This window comes from Rhinoderma darwinii, chromosome 5 (genome assembly GCF_050947455.1).
Source record: "Rhinoderma darwinii isolate aRhiDar2 chromosome 5, aRhiDar2.hap1, whole genome shotgun sequence".
Taxonomy (NCBI): domain Eukaryota; kingdom Metazoa; phylum Chordata; class Amphibia; order Anura; family Rhinodermatidae; genus Rhinoderma; species Rhinoderma darwinii.
Window position 1 is genome coordinate 95,939,895 of NC_134691.1, and position 25,008 is coordinate 95,964,902.

The 25,008-nt window shown below is 44.2% G+C and overlaps 1 protein-coding gene across 1 annotated transcript in view; it reads right to left on the reverse strand.

Moving 5' to 3' along the window:
- The window catches only part of DSG2 (desmoglein 2), a 48,230-nt gene extending 31,082 nt beyond the window's left edge, over positions 1-17,148 (reverse strand). Inside the window, exon 1 of the mRNA XM_075826311.1 lies at positions 16,933-17,148. Coding sequence (XP_075682426.1) covers positions 16,933-16,983 — 51 coding nt within the window. The 5' untranslated portion in view covers positions 16,984-17,148. The remainder of the gene's footprint in view (positions 1-16,932) is intronic.
- Positions 17,149-25,008: the final 7,860 nt, after the last annotated feature.

Here is a 25,008-nt window from a genome sequence, read left to right on the forward strand (position 1 = left end):
CTCCTGCCGCCGCGGCTCCCTCCGGCCCGTCCGCTCCGTCTGCTGCCGCTGGTCCAAGTGCACAAGTCCGGAAGCCGCGACCGGAAGTAGTAATCTTACTGTCCGGCCGCGATTTCCGATCCACAGGAAAATGGCGCCGGACGGCGCCAATTTCAAATTGGACTGTGTGGGAGCGGCGCATGCGCAGTTCCCACACAGACGGCGTACACAGAAGTGGATGGGACGGGAGCCGTTCGCAGTCCCTATGGGACTGTGGCTGCCGTATTCCATGTCTGTATGTGTCGTTAATCGACACATACAGAAATGGAACAAAAAATGGCAGCCCCCATAGGGAAGAAAAAGTGTAAAAATAAGAAAAAGTAAAAACACAAACACACAAATAAATATAAACGTTTTTAATAAAGCACTAACATCTTTAACATATGAAAAATAAATTTGTGATGACACTGTTCCTTTAAAGGGGTTTTCCCATCAGAGACATTTAGAACATATCCACAAGAGGTCATACATGTCAGTTAGATGCGGGTCCCACCTATCTCTAGAACGGGGCCCCTTAAACCCCGTTGTACCGCTCTGTGTTGCAGCAGCAGCAGGTGAAATTCGGCCATGATTTAGGAAACAGTGTGGTTCTGTAAGTACCACAGAACTGAATGGTAGTTACAGAAACAGCATAGCTACACTGCTTCCTTAACCGCCATTCACTACCATCGGAGTTACTGAGACACGAGCTACGCTGTTTCCGGAATTCATGGTTGGAAATTACACTTTTCAGCTACAACACAAGAGTAGAACGGGGTTTAGTGGGCCCCGTTCTAGAGATAGGTGGGACCCGAATCCATCTGACATATCCTGTGGATATTTCAAATGTCTCTGATGAGAAAACCCCTTTAGTAGGAACAACATTCACCTAAAAATTGCTTTGTGTATCATATGGATTATTTCTTTGCAGGGTGAAATGCAGTGATATTTTTGATGGTAGCTTTTTGACCAGTATTAGATTGTGTAAAAATAAGAATCTCTCTAATAATGGGGACTTTGGCCATGAAACGGAACAGCTATGCAGCACAGCGGTAGACAAATTGTTGGAGACTTTAAGGGCCATTTAGACCACGCCAGGAGCCATTTTTTTTTTTTTTTTTTGTAGCCAGACAGTAGGAAATCTATTAAGAATATCGATTCATTTCTACTCGTGCTAGCTACCTGGTCTTGTGCGGAGGTAGCGCCTTACATTTTAACAAAGTATCAACTTTACTGACTTTTATGATGCTTAGATGACTGGTCCAGTAGCTATATAAAGAACTAGCAGAAAAGAAAAACAAGTCGATTAAATCATATACATTCAACAACCCTTTTAGGTACAAGAAAAGTTATGCCCACTTCAGTTAGTTATTTTTTTTAAGGGTGCTATCGGTTTTTTTAACGGATAGCACACGGACACATTCATTTCTATAGGGCCATGCACACTTCCGTTGTTTTAATGGAACTTTGTGGCCGTTCCGACAAAAATAGAACAGGTCCTACTCCTGTCCATTTTTGACAGAACAGTCTCGGCCATTCCATTCATTTGGTTCGTTGAAACAGCGGACTGCACACAGAAGCTACCGGTGTGCGGTCTGTGTTTCACGGATCAATCATTAGCGGCTGTACGACTGGCAACGGATGTGTGCATGAGGCCTGAGAGGCCTGTAATACTCCCTTATCTTTACTGTACAATCCAAGGCCAGACTAAGGCTTCGTGCACATCTGCGTCAGGGCTACGTTCTGTCGTTCCATCGGAGCTTTTTGTCAGAATGGAACCCGCACATCACCATACATTTTAATGGTGACGGATCCGATGCAAATGATTTCCGCTTGTCTCCGTTGTGCCAGGGTTCCGTCATTTTGATGGAATTAATACCGCTCTTGTATTCAAAAACATAGCAGCCAGCGTGCATATGAAAATAGTTTTTTGCGTTCACACACCACTTTTCTAAAAACATTGCTCTGGTAATTTTAGTGTATACTGTAATTCTGTTCGAGATCGCAGCATAAATACATTTTAAATTGCAGCATGTTAGTAAAGTTTCAATTTTAATGGGGGAAAAACAGTCAACAGAAAAATAATTAACTTAATTGTTATTTTAGAATAGCAATAAAGGTCTCAACACACACTGAGAATTTATAAATAAATGAGAATAGTAATCACAATAATTTGTCTGCAATCCTGCAAAATCGATGTTTTAACCAGATCTCTGTATCTATGTGTGCAGGAAATGAATCATCCCAGCGGGGATCCTTTGTGACATTTACAAAAGACAGAGGGGGATATTTGTTAATACTGGCGTTTCATACGCCAGCCTAAGGCCTCATTCACATGGCAGGGTTTCCCGGCCGGGTGCCGGCCGTTCATAAATCGGTCGGCACCCGGCTGCATTAGGAATAATAGACCCCTAATGGGGCTATTCACACGACCGATTTTTTGACGGCCGGAAAAATAGGATATGCTCTATCTTCGGCCGGATACCCGGCCCCCATAGAAGTCTATGGGGCCGGGTAATACACGGCCATCACCGGGATGTGTCCCGAGTGATGGCCGGGTTTTCCGGAGCTTGCGCTCTATCTCCTCCTCCTCACAGCGCAGAGTGCAATGTGAGGAGGAGTTGATGCCATTCTGACGAATGGCATCGCTGTACACTGTGTGGCAGGGCCGGCTGTACAGCAGGTGGAAGGGAGCGCTGCGCTGGCTCCCTTCCCCTGCTTGAAAAGCACCCTGGCCCGGCGACACCTTCGATGGCGCCGCTAGCAGCTGCAGCTGCTGCGGCTGCTACTACTACTGTAGCGACGCCAATATAGCAGAGCGGGGAGGTATCTCCCTGCTCTGCTATGTGCTAGCCGCACTTTAGCTCCTTGAAGGAGCGGAATCCCCATGTGTTCGGGGATTCCGCTCCTGGACAGAGCGCTTGATGTCTCTGTCCATATCTGGGCAGTGACATCAGGGGAAACTCCTGAAGCGGAATCCCCGAACACATGGGGATTCCCCTTCAGGAGTTGCCGCTGATGTCACTGTCCGGATCTGCCCGGCCCGGCACGGATGCAAAACTTAATGCAAACCGGCCGGGCTAAATGGCCGATTTTACCGGCCGACACTCGGGCTCGGGAACGACCCGGTCGTGTGAATCCCGCCTTAAAGAGGCTCTGTCACCAGATTTTGCAACCCCTATCTCCTATTGCAGCAGATCGGCGCTGCAATGTAGATAAGAGTAAAAAAAAATAATTTTAAAAACGAGCATTTTTGGCCAAGTTATGACCATTTTTATATTTATGTAAATGAGGCTTTCTAAAGTACAACTGGGCGTGTTTACAGTAAAAGTACATCTGGGCGTGTATTATGTGTGTTACATCTGGGCGTGTATTATGTGCGTACATCGGGGCGTTTTTACTTCTTTTACTAGCTGGGCGTTGTGAATAGAAGTATTATCCACTTCTCTTCACAACGCCCAGCTTCTGGCAGTGCAGACACAGCGTGTTCTCGAGAGATCACGCTGTGACGTCACTCACTTCCTGCCCCAGGTCCTGCATCGTGTCAGACGAGCGAGGACACATCGGCACCAGAGGCTACAGTTGATTCTGCAGCAGCATCGGCGTTTCCAGGTAAGTCGATGTAGCTACTTACCTGCAAACGCTGATGCTGCTGCAGAATCAACTGTAGCCTCTGGTGCCGACACGATGCAGGACCTGTGAGTGACGTCACAGCGTGATCTCTCGAGAACACGATGTGTCTGCACTGCCAGAAGCTGGGCGTTGTGAAGAGAAGTGGATGATACTTCTCGTCAGAACGCCCAGCTAATAAAAGAAGTAAAAACGCCCCGATGTAACGAACACAATACACGCCCAGTTGGACTTTTACTGTAAACACGCCCAGTTGTACTTTAGAAAGCCTCATTTACATAAATATAAAAATGCTCATAACTTGGCCAAAAATGCTCGTTTAAAAAACAAAACAAAACGTTACTCTTATCTACATTGCAGCGCCGATCTGCTGCAATAGGGTTGCAAAATCTGGTGACAGAGCCTCTTTAATAGAGGAAAGGTTAGGCCTCATGCACATAACTGTTTCCATTGATTGGACCGCAAACTACGGCTTTTAGTATTTGTGTCTGTAATGCCTCAGAGTTGTTTCCGCAAACATTTAGTAAGTCCTTGTAATGTTGTTTTCGTGAGTCATCCGTATTTCACGGTCTGTACCCATAGGAAGGTCACCTGATCAGATTTCCCAAGCAACATAACCGCAACATATGGAAAGCACACGATTGGCATTTGTGTGCTGTCAGATACTTTTGCGCACCCATAGACGTAAATAGTGGAACGGGCCACAAAAACGGACAGGGATAGGCCATTCTATAATTTGCGGAAGGGAACTTCAAGGCCTTATATGCGACCCAGCACTTCAATGTCATCGGTGCTGCATCACATACAACATCCTGACGCTGCCCAATCAGTCAGTTGTTGTACGAGTCATGTCATACTGATGTGACTCAGAGGGGAGAAGAGTAGCTGTCAGGTTAGCATTATTTATTTATTTTTTTAATTCAAAATTGTCCGCTGGGGGAATAGCCCAAATCGGTGGTGGTGGTGGGGGGGGGGGGGGGGGGCTGGTGGAGATAGAGTACGGGACTTTGCACAGGCTTCTATCTTGCTACACCCCCCAGAGCGAAATCTGCTCTGAATTTCTTGCGGAAATTATTATAGAGGAGTCAAGCTGTTGTGGCCCTGCCCCTTTCACAAAGGTGGCGAGGGCAGCATAAAAAAGGCGAAGAGAAACTTAGGGGCCCTTTTGCGACTTTTTGAATGCCAGAAAACTGGCGTAGGAAGGTTGATAAATCTCCCCCATTATCTACAACAACCAGCAGCAAGAAACAAACCAAACCAAATGTAAAAAAACAAAACAAAAAAACACAACAACAGTGACCACAGTGAGAACACGATGGCAGTCAGCGGGAGTTGGAACGGATAGTAAATCATCTAGAATTGACAGTGCGAGGAGCTCAATCCATTTGTAGCGTATGTCGGAGGATTTCCCCAATGTATATTTTTTTTACAGGATGCCGCTGTATGAAATAGCGCAGCAGAAAGCGCTATTCCAAACAGTTGCAAAAAAAGGTATGCCGATATACAACAGCCAGATGGAGGCCAAAATTGAACGGTGAAATCTCCAAAGGTAAAACGGATGTATATTTCCACTACTTCTTGGTCAGGTCAGAGCATAATCACCAGTCATTGCTAAATGTATGTGTTTGTTTATCTGGTTTAAATATGTTTATAATATCTTACAAAAGAACGGTCAAAAAGGTAGCAATATTCTGAACCCTTCTCCCTATAACACATACTAACCGAAATCCTAAAATATGTGCCATAATCTGTAGGTGACAGAAACAAATAGCGGTTTTTCTCCACCTATAGACCATCATCCAAGGTTAAGGAAGAGGGTAGGCATTTAAATTCCCCAGTGTGAAAAGCATGTTGAGATCCAGTGCTGGTTTTAAACAGTGTAAATAGTGGTTTGCTAACACTATAGACTGGATCCCCTAGATAACATGGCAGCTACACATGTGGCATTTAAACGGTCCTACAATGTGTATGTGCTGGGCCTCTGCATAGGTAGTAGGCCAGCCGCTCATTATGCCACTTAGAAATAACGCTTACCATGTCAGGGGTTAGTCAATGTAACAATGAGCACATCAATTCTTCACGTTCAGTAAAGTTCACATTTGAGATTAGAGGCCGTGCACAGAACCTGTAATATATGATGGCACCACCCCGAGCCATCCTCATTGTTGACATGTCAGCCAGAAGGCCTTGAATCTTTCTGCACATTCTGGCCTAGGTTTTGCTAACATGGTGAAAGCACTTATTATTCAAAGACTAAACAAGCTGTGCTTTGTAACCAGTTTTTACAACAATTTCAGTTATACTTCATTTTTGTGGTCTTTTTACATGCACTCACTTTTCAGCTAAAATTGGCAGTGGCAAAATTCCTTTTTTTCACTGCTCTCCCTCCCATCCCGCAGGCAAACTTTCACACTCTTTGTAAGTGCAATTCTTGCCTCCAACATTATTACAAATCCATCATACTTTACTATAGCAGAGGTGCACTTGGTGCACGGGAGTGGCTACTACATTAGTGTTAGCGCGTTTAGACATGGACCTTTGTGCGTTCTGTCATTATTTACCTATAGACCTATGTAGAGGAACCTCACTAGTAATAGAACCGGTCACATTGAAAATCCAGTCCAATCTGCAGGCAACATGCTATAGAGCTGCAGAAGCGGAGCAGACAGATATATATTTTTTTGGGAAATTTTTTTGTATAACTTCTAATTTATTCGTTAAAAAACCTCTACTCGGTCTGAGATTGAGTTGAGTGGGTGGTCCTACTAGTTTATAGCTAGCATTCCCCCTATAAGTGTGAATACAAAGATAGCTGCCAATCACTGAGTAGCACCACCCACTGGACTCCTACGCCCATAGGGAGCAGGGATTTAAATGCACAAATCACAAGTTATACTGAACCCCCCCACCCCCAAATTATATATCAATCTGCTTAGCTCCTCCTGCTCTATATAGAACATGCTGTCTACAGATTGGATGCATTTTCAACGTGACAGGTTAACTTTAATAAAAACTGGAGAAAGTTTGCACAAATGAAGCATTAAGCATGCGAAAGAAAAGTGGCCTCTGACTCCATATTGCACTCTGCTGTCTAAATACACGTATCATCGATTTTCTGTTCTATTGCTACGTTCTAGAATATAAAACTCTGAATTGTAGGAAAAAACAGATTTACATTGCAAGATAGTCATTTTTAACCAATAGTTCCTCTTATGTAAACTAGAAATGTATAAAAACAAGTTGCATTTAAGGAAATAAATTCAGGTTGGAACTTTGTGTTGTCTGGTCTCCAGACCATGTGCAAGTATATTTTGCATATTTCATAAAGGCAATTTCACAATACTGACCAATTGACGAGACAAAACTCTGCAACAAACCGCATATATGCAAATTTCTGAAGCATTCATTACATCCTTATTTTGGTCAGCTTTTTTTTTTTTTTTATTGTTTTCTGTGAAGTTTCGTATCAGCAACTAAAAAACTAAACGGATCATGGAGCGGTTTAATCGGCCCTTAAACCCTACAGTGGTTGTTCATGGCGCCCATTTCCATTTACTCTTAGGTAGCAGAATATATATTTTCACTGATATGAAGGACATCTCACCAATTGCTGTATGCACTATGTAATATTCGGTATAAATATATTCATATTTGCTACCAGTACTTTTGGCCCCAGTTACCAGAAACTAGCATTAATTATAGCAGAAATCTAGCCCAGTCCAGTCTGGTATAGCATTCTCTGCGTACAGTAACTCCCCACTGATGCCCCCTGTTTGCTTGAACAAAAGGTTAAAGGGGTTGTTCGGACATGGGGAGGCTTTTCATACTGTGGATAGATCATCAGTATATGATCGGTGGGGGTCCGACACCCAGAACCCACACCGATCAGGTTTTTCAGCTACCTCCGGGAACCGGAAGTTATGCTCTGGTTGGTGCCGGAAGCAGATGGATCCGTAAGCTGTATAGCGGCCGCGCTGCAGATCTGCTCCTATTCAAGTGAATAGGAGCAGAGCTGCAGTAACACAACACGGCCGCTATACAGTGACTGGAGCCATCGGCTTCCGGCACCGATAACTGCATAACTTCCGGTGCCGGAGGCAGTGGATCGGTTCGGGGTCAGAGTGTCAGCCCCCACCAATCGTATACTGATGACCTATCTTGTGGATAGGTCATCCGTATGAAAAACTGCCCCATGCCTGACCACCCCTTTAATACAGTGGCACAGAGTAATGTATGAGCAGAAGGTAATTCTATGCACTTTCATCCTAATAAGCCATATGCAAGTTAGAATAGAAATCTCTTTTCTGATCAGGCTATATTGGTGCTATACACTAGCAATTATGGGTGCAAAGTTGGCCACTAGAAATGACCAATTTGCATTTCCCTACACACTATCCCAGAAAGGCTTAATTTCTCGGTTGTATGGACATTTGATGAAGCGAGCATGAGGGTATGTTCACACGCAGTGACCAAAAACGTCTGAAAATATGGAGCGGTTTTCAGACGAAAACAGCTCCCGATTTTCAGACAGTTTTTTAACACCTTGTGTTTTTCGCTGCGTATTTTACGGCCGTTATTGGAGCTGTTTTTCAATGGAGTCAATGAAAAACTGCTCCAAAATCGTCCCAAGAAGTGACATGCACTTCTTTTTCGCGGGCATCTTTTTACGCGCCGTATTTTGACAGCAACGTGTAAAATTACACCTCGTGGGAACAGAACACTGTAAAACCCATTGAAAGCAATGGGCAGAGGTTTGTAGGCGTAATGGAGCCGTTTTTTCAGGCGTAATTTGAGGCGTAAAACGCCCGAATTACGTCTGAAAACACTGCTTGTGAACATACCCTGAAGATACTTTCAGGTTAAAAGGCGACCTTGCTAAGCTCCAAATACCTTAAACAGGGAGACATTTGTTTCCTTCAGCCCTCCACACCCAAAGGGTACCGTTACACAGGGCGGATACACTGCGTAAAAGCACACAGCACGTTTGCCCTGGTCGCCGCAGGGTATTCCGGCCAGAAAACAGCGCCAAATTGTGGTGCAGTTTCTCGGCAGAAATGTCCGCTGCGAAAAAAGGCTCGGGAAAAGAAAAAAAGTTATGTTTACCCGTAGCCATGGCGACGTGTCCCTCTGCCGTCCTGCAGCCCAGCCTCCTGGGATGAGGTTTCCTCCCATGTGACCGCTGCAACCTGTGATTGGCTGCAGGGGTCACATGGGATGAAAGGTCATCCCAGGAGGTCAGCCTGGACGGAGAAGCACAGAACACTGGGTAATTGTACGATTTTTTTTCTCAGTTGCGATTTTAGTGGCGGAATCGCAGCTTTTCCAATGCAAAAATCGCAACCTCTGCTATTTGTTGCGGTTTTTACCTGCCATTGAATTCAATGGGCAAAACCTGAAACAAAAAAGCAGCGATTACGCAAATACAATTGACGTGCTGTGGACTTAAAAAATAAAATAAAAACAACTGCTCTGCATGTCAATTTCTAAACTTTTTTCCACTCACCATTTATGTAGCGTCTGAATGAGATTTATTTTCCTTTCCTGACGCTAATCTGTAGATTTACGTCGGGAAAGGTTATTTAAATATGGCGCCCGCTCAGAAGCAAAGCGGGCGGCATAGCCGCCGAGTCTTTGCTGTGTCACAGCACGGACCCAGCGGCAATGCTTGCGATCAGAACCATTTCTGATCGCAAGCATTTCACATGGGACACCGGCATCAGAGGGGTTTTTACGGCACTTTCCACTTTGGGGGGCGGTCACCGCCCTCCATGTGGCGCAGGAGCCGGTGTACTCCTATAGCAGCTGGGAGCATTGTGAACGCTCCCAGCCCTGCTATACGAAGATTGCTAATAAGACGTGTCTGTGGCAGATCTCAATAGCAATGCACTAATTTTGCCATAGACTGCAATATTATGATATTGTAGTCTATGATAAGAGATCTAATGATTGCAGGTTCAAGCCCCCTAGTGGTAGGGGGGGGGGGCTAAAAAAAAACAAAAAAACACAAGGAAAAACATTTTTAAAAAGTAATAATTCAAATCACTCTCCTAGATCACGTATAAAAATAAACAAAAACACATTAGGTATCCCTGCGTCCGAAAATGCCCGAGCTATAAAAATATTTCTCCAATACGGTGAACGCCGTAGCGGGAAAAAAGGTAAAAATTGACGAATTGTCCTTTTTTTGCCACTTCAACCCTCCAAATAATTTAATAAAAAGGATCGAAATGCCAGACATTCACCAAAATAGTTTTAATAAAAACTACATATTTCCACGTACACAAATACGCCTTAGACAGCTCTGTACACAGAAATATAGATGTCTCTCATCTATGGGAGATGCGAGACATCGCGTCCCGCAGCGCCGAGCACGGATGCACCTCAGACGTGAAAAACACCAGTTTTTAACGTCCGAGGTGCGGAACGCTTGTGTAAATAAGGCCTTAACGCTACGTGTGAACCCAGCCTAATCGTGCTACCTTTTATGTTAAAAAGAGAAGAGGAGGAGAGCTTTTATCTATACAAGAAGCTTATCCAACATGGGGGAAACTATCATTTTAATTCCAAAAAGTTTTCCTTTTTAAAAAAAAAGGAGAAGTTGGATGCACTCCTTACGAGATCAGGCAGACAACTTACCCACCATCAGTTTTCGCATGTAACCTTGAAGTTGGACATACACTGCAAGATCAAAGATTATGGCATCCTTCTTTTGTCATATAAGAAAAACAGGTAGGAGGCCTCAGGCTGAATGCACACGTTGCGTATTATGTGCGGATTTGCTGCGCAGACTTTCATGCAGCAAATCCGTAGCATAGTACAGTACCAGCAAAGTAAATGAGATTAAGAAATCTCATCTACACAGTGCAGATTTTTTTTCTGCGTATAAATTGACCTGCGGTGCGTATTTTAGAATCCTGCGTTTCCGCTTGTGAATTGTATCGGACTAGTTTTAAAGAAAAATGCACCAAAATATGCAGCATAAAACCCCACCTATTTCCGCATCAATACCGAACATTGAAAACACATTAAAAACGCGGAGCGGTTTTTGCTGCAGAATTACGTGCGTACACCTGCGGTTTTGGTGCGGAATTTGCGCATCAAATTATGCAACGTGCATGTAGTCTCAGGGCATGACCAGACATGGCAGAAAAAAAATAAAAAATAGGAGGATTGTGTCATGAATCCGCAGCAAAATCCACTATGGGTTACATGCAGATTTTGTTGCACATTTCACCCTTTGAATTGCACATATGTCACAATGTATGGTCGGCTTACAAAAAAAACCATCGTCCGGCTTATTTTCATGTAATGTACAGAGATAGTAAATATTTATACCGCTTGGTTTGGGATCTGTAGGTTACTGCAGCACTCAGAAATCCTATTTGACTGTCATTACCTCAAACGAATGGAACAATAAGGCTATGTTCACACGGGGTATTTTGCCGAGTTTTTTGACGCGGAAACCGCTTCGCAAAACTCGGCAAAAACGGCCCGAGAACGCCTCCCATTGATTTCAATGGGAGGCGTCGGCGTCTTTTTCCCGCGAGCAGTAAAACTGCCTCGCGGGAAAAAGAAGCGACATGCCCTATCTTCGGGCGCTTCCGCCTCTGACCTCCCATTGACTTCAATGGGAGGCAGGAGAAAGGGTATTTCTCGCTGTTTTATGCCCGCGACGCTCAATGGCCGCGGGCGAAAAACGGCGCGATAATCGCCGCGAAAATCGGCGTGCAGGGAGAGGAATATCTGCCTCAAAGTTCCAAACGGAATTTTGAGGCAGATATTCCTCCCCCAAAATACTCCGTGTGAACATAGCCTAACTCTGAAAAGGGCACTGAGGTTTTTTTTACGCGGAAACCGCGCCAAAAAGCTACTCAAAAAACGGCCCGAAAATGCCTCCCGTCGATTTCAATGGGAGGCGGGGGCGGTTTTCTCCCGCGAACTGTAAAACCGGCTCGCGGGAGAAAGGGCATGTCGCTTCTATCTTCGGGCGTTTCCGCCTCTGACCTCCCATTGACTTCAATGGGAGGCAGAGAAAACTGTTTTCGCTGCGTTTTATGCCCGCAGCGCCCAATGGCCGCGGGCGAAAAACGCAGTGAAAATCGGCATGTAGGGAGAGGAAAATCTGCCTCAAAACTTCCAAATGGAATTTTGAGGCAGAAATTCTGCCTGCAAAATACTCCGTGTGAACATAGGCCCTGTTCACACAGAGATTTTTTGGTGAGTTTTTTTCTCACTATGCGTTATAAATTACATGTCACCTTTATTCTGCGGGTAAGTCAGATTTCGCTGATACCAAATTTTTAGCACTTTTTTAAGTTTTACAACTTTCTGCACAATAAAATTACTTTTGTAAAAAGAACGTAATTTTTCTGTCGCCAAGTTGTGAGAACCATAACGTTTTAATTTTTTAGTCGACAGCTGTATGAGGGCTTGTTTTTTTGAAAGACGAGTCAGTTTTTACAGGTACCATTTTTGGATACGTGTGACTCTTTGATCACTTTTTATTCCAATATTTGTAGGGCAAAGTGACCAAAAAACAGAAATCCTGGTATAGTGTTTATGGGTTTTTTTTTGTTTTTTTTACGCCATTCACCAGTTGGAATAAATAACATAATATTTGTTCAGGCCGTTACGGTCGCGGCGATACCAAATATGTATGGTTTATTTTTTTCAATGATAAAAGGTCTTGATAAGCAAAAAGGGCGATTGTGTTTTATTTTATTGGGACGCACTAGCTTTCCATGACGTATCCACACGGCAAACGTCGGGAAGGGGATCAAAGGTATTTTTCCCATCTCAGGCAATTCTGGCCTAATCTAATGAAACACCATAAGTGTCTGATAGGTGGAGTTCCAAATTCTGGGACAACCACCTATTTCGAGGACATGGGTTTCCCATCAGATCAAGCCGCAGACTGAATGGAAATGACTGGAATGGAAAGATTACGAAGGGCTCTCTCCACTCAGGGCTATGATAGTTACAGAAAGAGCTGAGCAAACCATCTGTTAGTTTCCGAGCCATCATAACAATTATTGCCTATCCTAAGAGCAAAAAAAAAAAAAGAAAGAAATTGAACATGCATACATAGAATATGTTTAAAAAAAATGACTGTTATAAATTTTCCACTGGTTGTCCATCTGTAGTTTGAAGAATTGCTTCATGTATGGGCCTGTTCACATCAGTGTTGGCTTCCATTCATGGGTTTCGTTGCAGCTTTCCGTCGGAGGAACCCATGAACGGAAAGTCAAACGGAAACCATAGCTTCCATTCGCATTATCATTGATTTCAATGCTAATGCTTCCTTTGCAAATGGTTTCCGTTCCGTATGGCTTCTGTTTTTTATTTACGGAATCAATAGCAGTCGATTACTATATTGTTTACGCTAAAAAACAAAACGGAAACCTTACGGAACGGAGACAAACGGAAACCATTTGCAACAGAAGAATTACCATTGAAACCAATGATAATGCAAACAGAAGCTATGGTCTCCGTTTGCCTTTCCAGTCATGTGTTCCTCCGACGGAACGCTGCAACGGAATCCATGAATAGAAGGGTGATGCGGATGTGAACAAACCCTAAATCAGCCTCTAGTTTTAGTGAAAAAACGCAGTCCTGCTAAAGAACTGTATAACAGAGTGTATTCCAGGTATGAGGCGATGTCCGGTCATTCTCCCGTCGCTTGTGTGAAGGAACTACGGGATTAAGTGTAAGTGACAGCACAGCGTGATCTCGCGAGATCACGCTTTGCTGTGGATAAAGCTGGACATGAATGAAGAGAAGTGTATGGCGCTGATTGGTCAGCGTCATACACTTCTCTTTACTTTGCCCACTTGGACATTAAGAACAAATTTGCACTTAAAATGCTCATAACTTCGTCAAAAATAAACGTTTTTTCTAAAAAACAACACATTACTTATCTACATTAAAGCGCCTATTAGATTAGGTAGAAGATAGGGCAGTTATAAACTGGTGACTCTTTAATGTGAAAACACCTCTGAGCTCTATTGCACAGTTTAACTGTTATTAAAGGGGTTTTCCAGCTTCTGACAACTGATGACTTTTCCAACGGATAGGTCGTCAGTACATGATCTGCGGGGTTCCGACACCCGGGCCCTGCACAGATCAGCTGGTCCGGTGCCTCAGTGCACCGGATGTACAAGCCGGAAGCAGTTGGCTCCGGTCACGGAATAGCAACAGAGCTGCAGTACTGCAGCTCTGCTCCTATTGAAGTGAATAGGAGCAGAGCTGCAGTTCTGCAGCATGGCCGCTATGCTATGTATGGAGCCAACTGCTTCTGGGCTCCATCCATAGCATTATGTGCCAACAGGCCACCGGGTGTCAGACCCGCACCGATGACATACTGATGACCTATCCGGTGGATAGGTCATCAGTTGTCAGAAGTTGGACAACCCCTTTAAGCCAATAAGCTATGATGTATTCTAGGTTAATATATACAATTTCCTTATATACTTCTGTTACCTGAATTGCTCCTTTTTACGATAGAGAGAAGCCTATGGAAAGAAAATCCTAATCTGATAAGAGAAAAAAAAAGGATTTTCTCTAGGTCCATCAGAAGATGCAGCTTGTTATATGACATCCTGTGTCTGATGTACCGAGGGAGAATACAGGCTGCAGTAAACATTGGCCTAAGGGTATGTTCACACGGCCAAATTTCAGACGTATACGAGGCGTATTATGCCTCGTTTTACGTCTGAAAATACGGCTCCAATACGTCGGCAAACATCTGCCCATTCATTTGAATGGGTTTGCCGACGTACTGTGCAGACGACCTATTATTTACGCGTCGTCGTTTGACAGCTGTCAAACGACGACTCGTAAAAATACAGCCTCGTCGAAAGAAGTGCAGGACACTTCTTTCAGACGTTTTTGGAGCTGTTTTCTCATAGACTCCAATGAAAACAGCTCCAAAAACGGACGTAAAAAACGCCGCGAAAACGCCGCGAAAAACGCCGCGAAAAATGTGAGTTGGTAAAAAAACGTCTGAAAAGCAGGGTCTGTTTTCCCTTGAAAACAGCTCTGGATTTTCAGACGTTTTGGTTGACTACGTGTGAACATACCCTAAAGGCCCATAATACACTTCAAAACTTACAATTAGGGATGGGCGATTTTGCCCAAAAATAAAATCTAGATTTTGTTTTTAACAGTTTGGGCGATTTTCGATTTGAATCTTGATTTTCTTATATTTTTTCCGCTAGCGCCGAGCAGGCACTCTGGGGCGAGACGACATTAGTGTGTCTGAAGCGTGAGCAGGACCCCATTAGTACCGGCCACACCATGGGGTTTTAATAATTGACATTAAGGCCAGATTCGCACGGACCATTTTTCACAGCCCGATCACGGTACATATGAATGGGGCCCTGTTCACACAGAGTTTTTTTTTTACGCGGAAACCGCCCCGCAAAACTCGTCAAAAACTGCCCGAAAATGCCTCCCATTGATTTCAATGGGAGTTGGACGAGTTTTTTTACCGCGAGTAAAAAAAACGCGTCACGGTAAAAAGCAGCGACATGACCCATCTTGAGGCGGCTTCCGCCTCCAAAACCCCATTTCAATCAGTCAGAAAGAGGAAAAAAACGCCTCGACGAGTGTTTTGACGAGTTTTTGTCAAACCACTGTGCCGATTTTTGAAAGCGTTTTTTGCCCGCGGCCATTGAGTGCCGCGGGCATAAAATGATATACGCTTTCTCTGCCTCCCATTGTGGGAGGTCAGAGCCTTAAATGCCCGAAGATAGGGCACGTCCCTTCTTTTTCCCGCGAGCCGGTTTTTCCGCACGCAGGAAAAAACGCCTCCGCCTCCCATTGAAATCAATGGCAGGCATTTCGGCCGTTTTTTAGCGTGTTTTCCGACGCGTTTTCCGCGTCAAAAAACTTGTCAAGAAACTCTGTGTGAACTGGCCCTAAAACGTCTTAATTTACTTACTTTTAAAATTCTTCACCATTCCCCACAGCAGCCGTTTATATCCCCCCCTGTTTACACGGGGAGATGCGCTTCTCGCTAGCGACCATTTTATTGGCCGAAAAGATCCCATTAGCCGATACGCTGTTTACACAGGGCAATGATCGGGAATGAGCGTTCGTATAAACGCTCGTTTGCCCGATCATTGGTTCTTTACACTCCAGTGCGATGACTTGTCGTCCAAAGGCATAACATGTGAGCCGGCCAGCCAGTCACGGCCTGCTGTGGTGATGTCACTTTGGTCAACACGTCACTAAAGAAGGCTGTGATTGGACGTGCAAAATAAAAAAACTATGCGGGAGGCAAAAAAAGCAGCAGTGAGGGAATGATGAAGAACAGTAAAAGTAGGTATATTAAGGAATTATTATTTTGACATCTTAGACTAAAATATAAATATACATTTATTACTATCTGAAAGTCACCTTTAAGTATAAAAAAAAGTTGAATCTCACATTTATAAGCAAAACAATATTCCAATGGGAATAGCCCCATAAACAAGTAACAAGTAAAAAAAAAAAAAAAACGTAAACTGAGTTATTCAATCCCTAGAACAGCATAAACTAAGGGAAACCATTGATACAATTCTAGCCCACAATCCAGATGCCGTAGGTATAAACTTTAGAATAGTTTGAAAACTTTCCAATATGGTCTAACTACACTTGTCATAGTTTCAGCGTATAATGAAAACAAAAATCAGACAGCCACATAGAGGAGAAGTACAATGTGTCAGCGCCTCCCAGGACCTTTGTTTCCTGCCATTCCTCACATTTTTCCCAGACACTGAGTAATGACAATAGTCCAGCAAGAGTTCACAGGACTGAGACAGCGCAGACCTCCAGAGAAGCCGGGACAAGACCCCAACTTCACATCAGGATTTATCATGATCTGTTTTACATATAAATACCCCAGTCTGACAGCAGTGATCACAAAAACAGGGATTTATGTTCCTGTCCTAGCACAATATCTACCCGTCTGTCTCATTGGGGGATGGGCATGAATTAGAATAGGATGGTATCTATATGGTATGAGTATCTGGAGGTATGTGAAGAGTGGAGAAGAAGGAAGATCATGGCAGTTCTCCCATTACTCTCAGTCATGCTGCAACAACATGCGACAAAGTACAAACTAGCAGCAACACAGGATCCGAGTACTGAGGGCTGTGCCACCTGCTGTAGTGGCACTACTACTCCCAGCATGCTCTGCTAGCAGGGTCCAGAGCTCCTCTACAGGTTACCTGGCTGGTGGCAGGGTGTGGTCGCCACAGGTAACCACAGTGACTATGACTTCCAGCGCTTGTGGTCACTCACCATTAGCAGTAGTATCATAGTGATGGCTCCTCCAGCAGGGGTCCACTTCATTCTCAACTCCTCTGAAGGGGACACGAAGTCACACCACTAGGGAGTCCGTGCAGAGCTCCGGGCACACGCAGGGTGAGGAGTCCGCACAGCGCAGGGAAGAAAATGGAGCTCTATCTGTAAGGGGAAGAAAGGTGTAGTACTGGGGGAGGGAGGGGAGCAGGCAGCACGGAGAGGGAGGGCCAGTGCTGGTCAGGAAGGGACGGGCTCTGCTTTCTCCAGTGTCGTGTTCTGTGCCCCAGGTAAATATTTCCCGCCCAGCAGCCTGATGTCATCCATGTCGTAGTCTTAGGTGTGTCACAACTTTCCTTAGCATCCTGAGAAGTTTTACTCTCTGTTTACAAGGGACGCTGACGATTTATTGGTGATACCTGCATATCAGGAGTTATTCATGAAAGGAAACATGGCGGCTTTTGTGTGGTCCAGGTACACGGTTCATGTATTAACCCCCTCACTCTCAGTTGTTGCCGGAAATCGTACAACTAGATAATAGACAGGGAATAAACAGTAGTAATCCGAGCCCCTCATACACGTGAATGTCCTGGTGCAGACTAAAGGCATGTTCACACGGCAGCGTCCAATACGCCTGAAATTACCGAGCTGTTTTCAGGCGAAAACAGCTCCTGAATTTCAGACGTAATTGCTCGTACTCGCGTTTTTCGTGGCGTCAATTACGGACGCAATTCGAGCTGTTTTTCAATGGAGTCAATGAAAAACGGCTCCAATTACGTCTCAAGAAGTGACATGCACTTCTTTGACGCGGGCGTCTTTTTACGCGTCGTCTTTTGACAGCGGCGCGTAAAAAAAAAGCCCGTGTGCACAGAACATCGTAACCCCATTGATTTCAATGGGAAGATGTTTGCCGTCGGTTTTGAGCCGTATTTTCGGACGTAATTCAAGGCGTAAAACGCCTGAATTACGTCCGTAAATAGGGCGTGTGAACATACCCTTACTGATGACAGCACCACCAACCTGATGTTTTTTTCAGGACAATTTATCCAAAAATCCCTCACAGTCAAGATTTTCTACAGACAAATTGGAAAGAATGAATAAACGATGCAGATTATGAGAAATAGATGTCTAACACTTAGAATATAATATTACAGGGGTTATGCGGGGACCAAGGATTATTATCAGTGTACTCACTGCAGTATGTGATACACTCGCTAATATACATTCCGGTCCGCCATCGCGCTGATTATGAGATTTTAATAGATTTTTATAGCGCTGGCGGGGGACCAGAAGTCTAGTTGCGCATTCTTCTTTCATGGCGACACAACTCTTCGTCCTATGACTGGCCCCGCTGTACTCTATGTAATCGCTGTTGCAGTAGTACATCTATTACATAGAGTACAGCGGGGCAAGTCATAGGACGAAGAGTTGTGTCGCCATGAAAGAAGAATGCGCAACTAGACTTTCGGTCCCCCGCCAGCGCTATGAAAATCAATTAAAATCTCATAATTAGCGTGATGGGGGATCGGAATATAGAAGCTGGTTAAGGCTACGTGCACAAGTTGCAAAATTTAATGCGGAAAATCTGCATCAAAACCGCAGGCAAAATCCACACTTAACCCCTTAGTGACCACTAATACGCCTTTTCACGTGAGTCACTAATGGGCTTTAGGCTAGGCTGACGCCTTTTCACGTCAGCCTAGTCTAAGTCCTGCACGGGTCTCCCGTGCAGGCTGGAGCCGGGGCTCTGCTGTCTGATGACGTCTAGCGACCGCGGCATTTAACTTTGTTTACAAAGGGAGTGAGCTCCCTCTGTCACCCATCGGCGGCCCGCGAATGCAATCGCGGGTCTCCGATGGGGTGTCATGGCAGCCGGGGGCTTGATAAAAGCCTCCAAGTCTGCCCTGGACATATGCCTGTTAGGACGCGCCGGAGGCACGTCCTAACAGATTGCCTGTCAGATTTACACTGACAGGCAATAATGCTCTGGTATACGAAGTATACCAGAGCATTATAGCAGCGATCGGATTATCGCACAGTAAAGTCCCCTAGTGGGACTAGTAAAGGAAGTCATCAAAGTGAAATAAAGATTATTAATAAAAAGTACAGTCAAAAAATAAATAAAACCATTTTTTTTCCATAAAAAGTGGTTTTATTTAGTAAAAGTGTAAAAAAAAAAAAAAAAAGTACACATATGTGGTATCGCCACGACCGTAATGACTCCATTAATAAAGTTAATATGTAATTTAAACCGCAAAGTGAACACCGTAAAAAAAAACGCAAAAAACCATGGCGAAATTGCAATTTTTTTCCATTGCCCCCCAAAAAAGTCATAATAAAAATGAATCAATAAGTCCCATGCACCCCAAAACAGTACCATTCAAAACTACGTCTTGTCCCGCAGAAAACAAGCCCAAAAAATCACTACATTGATGGAAAAATAAAAAATTACGGCTCTTGGAAAGCGGCGATGCAAAAACAAATAATTTTAGTTCAAAAGTGTTTTTATTGTGCAAAAGTCGTAAAACATAAAAAAACCTCTACATATGTGGTATCGCCGTAATCGTACCGACCCATAGAATAAAGGTAACATGTTATTTACGTCGCACAGTGAACGGCGTCAATTTAAAAACGCATAGAACAATGGCGGAATTTCAGGTTTTTTTTATAATCCCCCCCAAAAAGGTTAATAAAAGTTAATATAAAAATTATATGTACCCAAAAATGGTGCCATTAAAAAGCACAACTAATCCCGCAAAAAACAAGTCCTCATACAGCTATGTAGGCGAAAAAATAAAAAAGTTATAGCTCTTTGAATGCGACTATAGAAAAACGAATAAAATAGCTTGGTCATTAGGGCCTAAAATGGGCTGGTCACTAAGGGGTTAAAGAGGCTCTGTCACCAGATTTTGCAACCCCTATCTGCTATTGCAGCAGATAGGCGCTGCAATGTAGATTACAGTAACGTTTTTATTTTTAAAAAACAAGCATTTTTGGCCAAGTTATGACCATTTTTGTATTTATGCAAATGAGGCTTGCAAAAGTCCAAGTGGGCGTGTTTACAGTAAAAGTCCAACTGGGCGTGTATTATGTGCGTATATCGGGGCGTGTTTACTTCTGTTACTAGCTGGGCGTTCTGACGAGAAGTATCATCCACTTCTCTTCAGAACGCCCAGCTTCTGGCAGTGCAGACACACAGCGTGTTCTCGAGAGATCACGCTGTGACGTCACTCACTTCCTGCCCCAGGTCCTGCATCGTGTCGGCCACATCGGCACCAGAGGCTACAGTTGATTCTGCAGCAGCATCAGCGTTTGCAGGTAAGTAGCTACATCGACTTAACTGCAAACTCCGATGCTGCTGCAGAATCAACTGTAGCCTCTGGTGCCGATGTGTCATCGCTCGTCCGACACGATGCAGGACCTGGGGCAGGAAGTGAGTGACGTCACAGCGTGATCTCTCGAGAACACGCTGTGTCTGCACTGCCAGAAGCTGGGTGTTCTGAAGAGAAGTGGATGATACTTCTATACACAACGCCCAGCTAGTAAAAGAAGTAAACACGTCCAGATGTAACACACATAATACACGCCCCGATGTACACACATAATACACGCCCACTTGGACTTTTACTTTAAACACACAGTTGGACTTTAGAAAGCCTCATTTACATAAATACAAAAATGCTCGTTTTTTTAAAATAAAAACGTTACTGTAATCTACATTGCAGCGCCTATCTGCTGCAATAGCAGATAGGGGTTGCAAAATCTGGTGACAGAGCCTCTTTAATATTGAGTTTTTTTAGGATTTTTAGATGCGGATTATACGTTTTGAGTAGGAAACCGGTGCAGATTATATGCTGCAGATCTTTTGTGCATTTTTTAAATAAATTTGTCAGATTCAATTCTGAGATGGAAACGCAAGATAAATTTACATACTGCTGTTCAGTTTACATATGGAAAAATTCTGCAACGTGTAGATGAGATTATTTGTATTTTATTTACTTTGCTGGTACTGAATTACATTAATTTGGCGCAGCATAATCGGCGCTGTATATCCACACGTAATTTGCATTGTGTGCATGTGGCCTAATTCTGAGTAAAGGTCAAAATGCAGTTTTTTGTTTTTTTTTGCGACATGTTAGCCCAGTCTAAAAAGTAAAGGGGGCTTCCGGTGTAATGTAAATTCTACAATTTTCTAATCTATGAACCAAATAATCTTTGCACTCAGACCTGGACTAATAAATGCCTGGATGCCGGTAGCAGTAATCCAAGGTTGATATAAAAGAACTACCAGACTATAAGACGCCCCCGGGTTTTAGACAACAAAAAATGGAAAAAAAAATATTTAATATAGTCAAAGAAAAAACTATGTTAAAATTTTTTTTATTCTGTTTCACCACATTCTGAGAGCCATAACATTTATATTTTTTTCAATGATTGATCACGGATGGCTTCCGTGTGCACTCCGTTGTTTCACGGACCAAATCAATGCAAAGGCCGAGACTGTTCCGTCAGAAACAGGCAGGAGTAGGACCTGCCCTATTTTTGACGGTTCCATTAAAACAACAGAAGTGTGCATGGCCGCATTGAAATGAATGTGTCAGCGTGCTATCTGTTAAAAAAACGGATAGCACCCTGACGAAAAAAACTGAAGTGGGCATGAGGCCTTAGAGCTTGTAATATTCTGTGAGATTAAGGGGATGTTCACACGCAGTGAACAAAAACATCTGAAAATACGGAGCTGTTTTCAGGCGAAAACAGCTCCTGATTTTCAGACGTTTTTGTAGCAATTTTTCGCGGCGTATTTTACGGACGTTATTGGAGCTGTTTTTCAATGGAGTCAATGAAAAACGGCTCCAAAAACGTCCCAAGAAGTGTCCTGCACTTCTTTTTCGCGGGCGTCTTTTTAAGCGCCGTATTTTGACAGCGAAGCGTAAAATTACACCTTGTGGGAACAGAACACCGTAAAACCCATTGCAAGCAATGTGCAGATGTTTGTAGGCATATTAGGGGTGTTTTTTCAGCCGTAATTCGAGGCGTAAAACGCCCGAATTACGTCTGAAAACACTGCGTGTGAACATACCCTTAGTGTGGATAAAATCATGGTGCAGGGGACTTTCTAGACTGGGTATGTTATAGAAAACTCTCGGCTGTTAGACATATTAGGACTCCAACCTCTAGATGTAACCAGGGATGTTTAAATGCACTGACAGCAAGCAGAGATGTTGAAAACAGTGAGGAATCGAAACACTAGAAACACTAAGGTTCGTGATCACAGGCATGGCCGGGTGCGAACAGCCAACCACATTTGCGGGTCGTGCTCCCATATAAAGTATGGGAGCACGGTCCGTAAAAATAAAAAAATAGGACATATCCTATATTTTGCGGAGCCTTTCCACGGCACAGACACCTTCCCGTATATAGAAATGAATTGGTCCCTAATTATGGTCTATTATGGACTAAATCTAGGTTCGTGTGCATGGGGCCTAAGGCTCGTATATTTGCGGGAAGGTGTCCAGGCTGTAAAAATATAGGGCAGTTCTATCTTTTGCTTTTTATGGACCGTGCTCTTATACATTGTATGGGAGCACTGGCTAAAAATGTGGGTGGCTATCCGCGGCCGTCAGCGGCGGGCCGTGCCCGTAATCGTGGACCGTGATTACGGGTACGGCCTTGTGCATGGGGCCTGAGTGTATCCGAAAGTTCCAGAACCCCTTTTAGGGCATGACCACACGTGGCGGATTTCCTCCGCAACTGTCCGCATCAATGCCGCACAGAATCTGCGTTGCAGATTCTGCTGCGGATCTGCACAAAATGTGCAGTACATTGATGCGGACTAGCTGCTGCGGACTGCGGGAAAAGTGCTTCCCTTCTCCCTATCAGTGCAGGATAGAGAGAAGGGACAGCACTTTCCCTAGTGAAAGTAAACGATTTTCATACTTACCGGCCGTTGTCTTGGTGACGCGTCCCTCTTTCGGCATCCAGCCCGACCTCCCTGGATGACGCGCCAGTCCATGTGACCGCTGCAGCCTGTGCTTGGCCTGTGATTGGCTGCAGCCGTCACTTAGACTGAAACGTCATCCTGGGAGGCCGGACTGGAGACAGACGCAGGGAGTTCTCGGTAAGTATGAACTTATATATTTTTTTACAGATACATGTATATTGAGATCGGTAGTCACTGTCCCGGGTGCAGAAACAGTTACTGCCGATCGCTTAACTCTTTCAGCACCCTGGACAGTGACTATTTACAGACGTCTCCTAGCAACGCTCCCGTCATTACGGGAGCCCCATTGACTTCTTCAGTCTGGCTGTAGACCTAGAAATACATAGGTCCAGCCAGAATGAAGAAATGTCATGGTAGTAAAACCAATACGCTCCGCAGCACACATAAGATCTGCGGACTTCATTGCGGAATTTTGACTCTCCATTGAAGTCAATGGAGAAATTCCGCCATGAGTCCGCCACTGCTCCGCAACAGACAGAGCATGCTGCGGACACCAAATTCCGCTCCGCAGCCTATGCTCCGCAGCGGAATTTTACGCCTCGTCTAAACGAACACTGCTAAATTAAAGTGTAAGTCAATGGACAAACGGCTCCGCTGCGGATTAACGCTGCGGAGTGTCCGCAGCGGAATTTAAGTGAAATTCCGCCACGTGTGAACCCAGCCTTAAGGGGTTTTCCAGCCGATAAAAATTGATAACCTATCCTCAGGATAGACCTCAATAGCTGATGGGTTGGGGTCCAACTCCCGGGACTCCCGCTGATCAGCTGTTTTGAAGGGCCCGCAGCGCTCGTACGAGCGCTGCTTCCCCTTCATTTCTACTTGCCCACTGTGAATCGTCGACACAGAAGTAGCGGCGAATCACAGGTATTGCAGCCTTTTCTCCCATTGAAGTGAATGGTAGAAGGCTGCAATACCTGTGATTCGCCACAAAATGCGTGTCAACGACTCACAGTGAGCAAGAAGAAATGAAGGGGAAGCAGCGCTCGTACAAGCGCTGCGGCCTCTTCAAAACAGCTGATCATCGGGGGTCCAGGGAGTCGGACCCTGACCCATCAATTTTTATTGGCTGGCAAACCCCTTTAAACCCTTTCCCGTCGCTTATATGTCTATTTACTTCAGGAGAGGGTTTTTAAAAATGGAGCCCGCTCAAGAGCTGAGTGGGCACTATAGCCGCCGGATCAATGCTGTGTTGCACAGCAGGGACCCAGAGGAAATGCTTTAGATCAGAAAAATCTCTGATCACAAGCATTTAACCCCAAAGATGCCGGTGTCAGATGTGACCACCGGCATCAGAGGGGTTTTTACTACCCCTTTCAATTCTAGGCCAGTCATCGGCTCCCACGTGGCAAGATCGTGGGAGCCGGTGTACTCCTATAGCAGCTGGGAGCCCTGTGAATGCTCCCAGCCCTGCTATAGGAAGATTGCTATTGAGACGTGCCTGTGGCAGATCTCAATAGCAATGCACTAATTTTGCCATAGGCTTCAATATTGTGATATTGCAGTCTATCGCATAAGCGATCTAATGATCGCAGGTTCAAGTCCTCCAGGGGGGCTAAAATAAAAGTTTTAGAAAAAAGTTGTCAAACGTAAAATAAATAAATAATTCAAATCACCCCCCTTTGCCTAGATCACATATAAAAAAAAAAAATAAACAAAAATAAACACAAACATATTAGGTATCCACACGTCTGAAAATGCCCGAACCATAAAAATATAAAAACACTTTTCCAATACGGTGAACGCCGTGGTGGTAAAAATGGCCGAATTGCCACTTCAACCACACAAAAAAATTGAATAAAAAGTTATTGAAATGGCCGACATTCCTCAAAATGGTATTAATATAGAAATGACGTCGTTCCACGTACAAAAATACGCCTTACAAGGCTCTGTACAAAGAAATATAAAAAAGTCACAATATGGTAATGCAAAAAAAAATTGGTTTCTTTCAAACACTTAAATTTTTTAAGGTACTAAAACATTACAAAAACAATATAAATTTGGGATCACCGTGATCGTACTGACCAGCGAATAAAGACATGTCATTTTCACCGTACAGTGAACACCGTAAAAAAGAA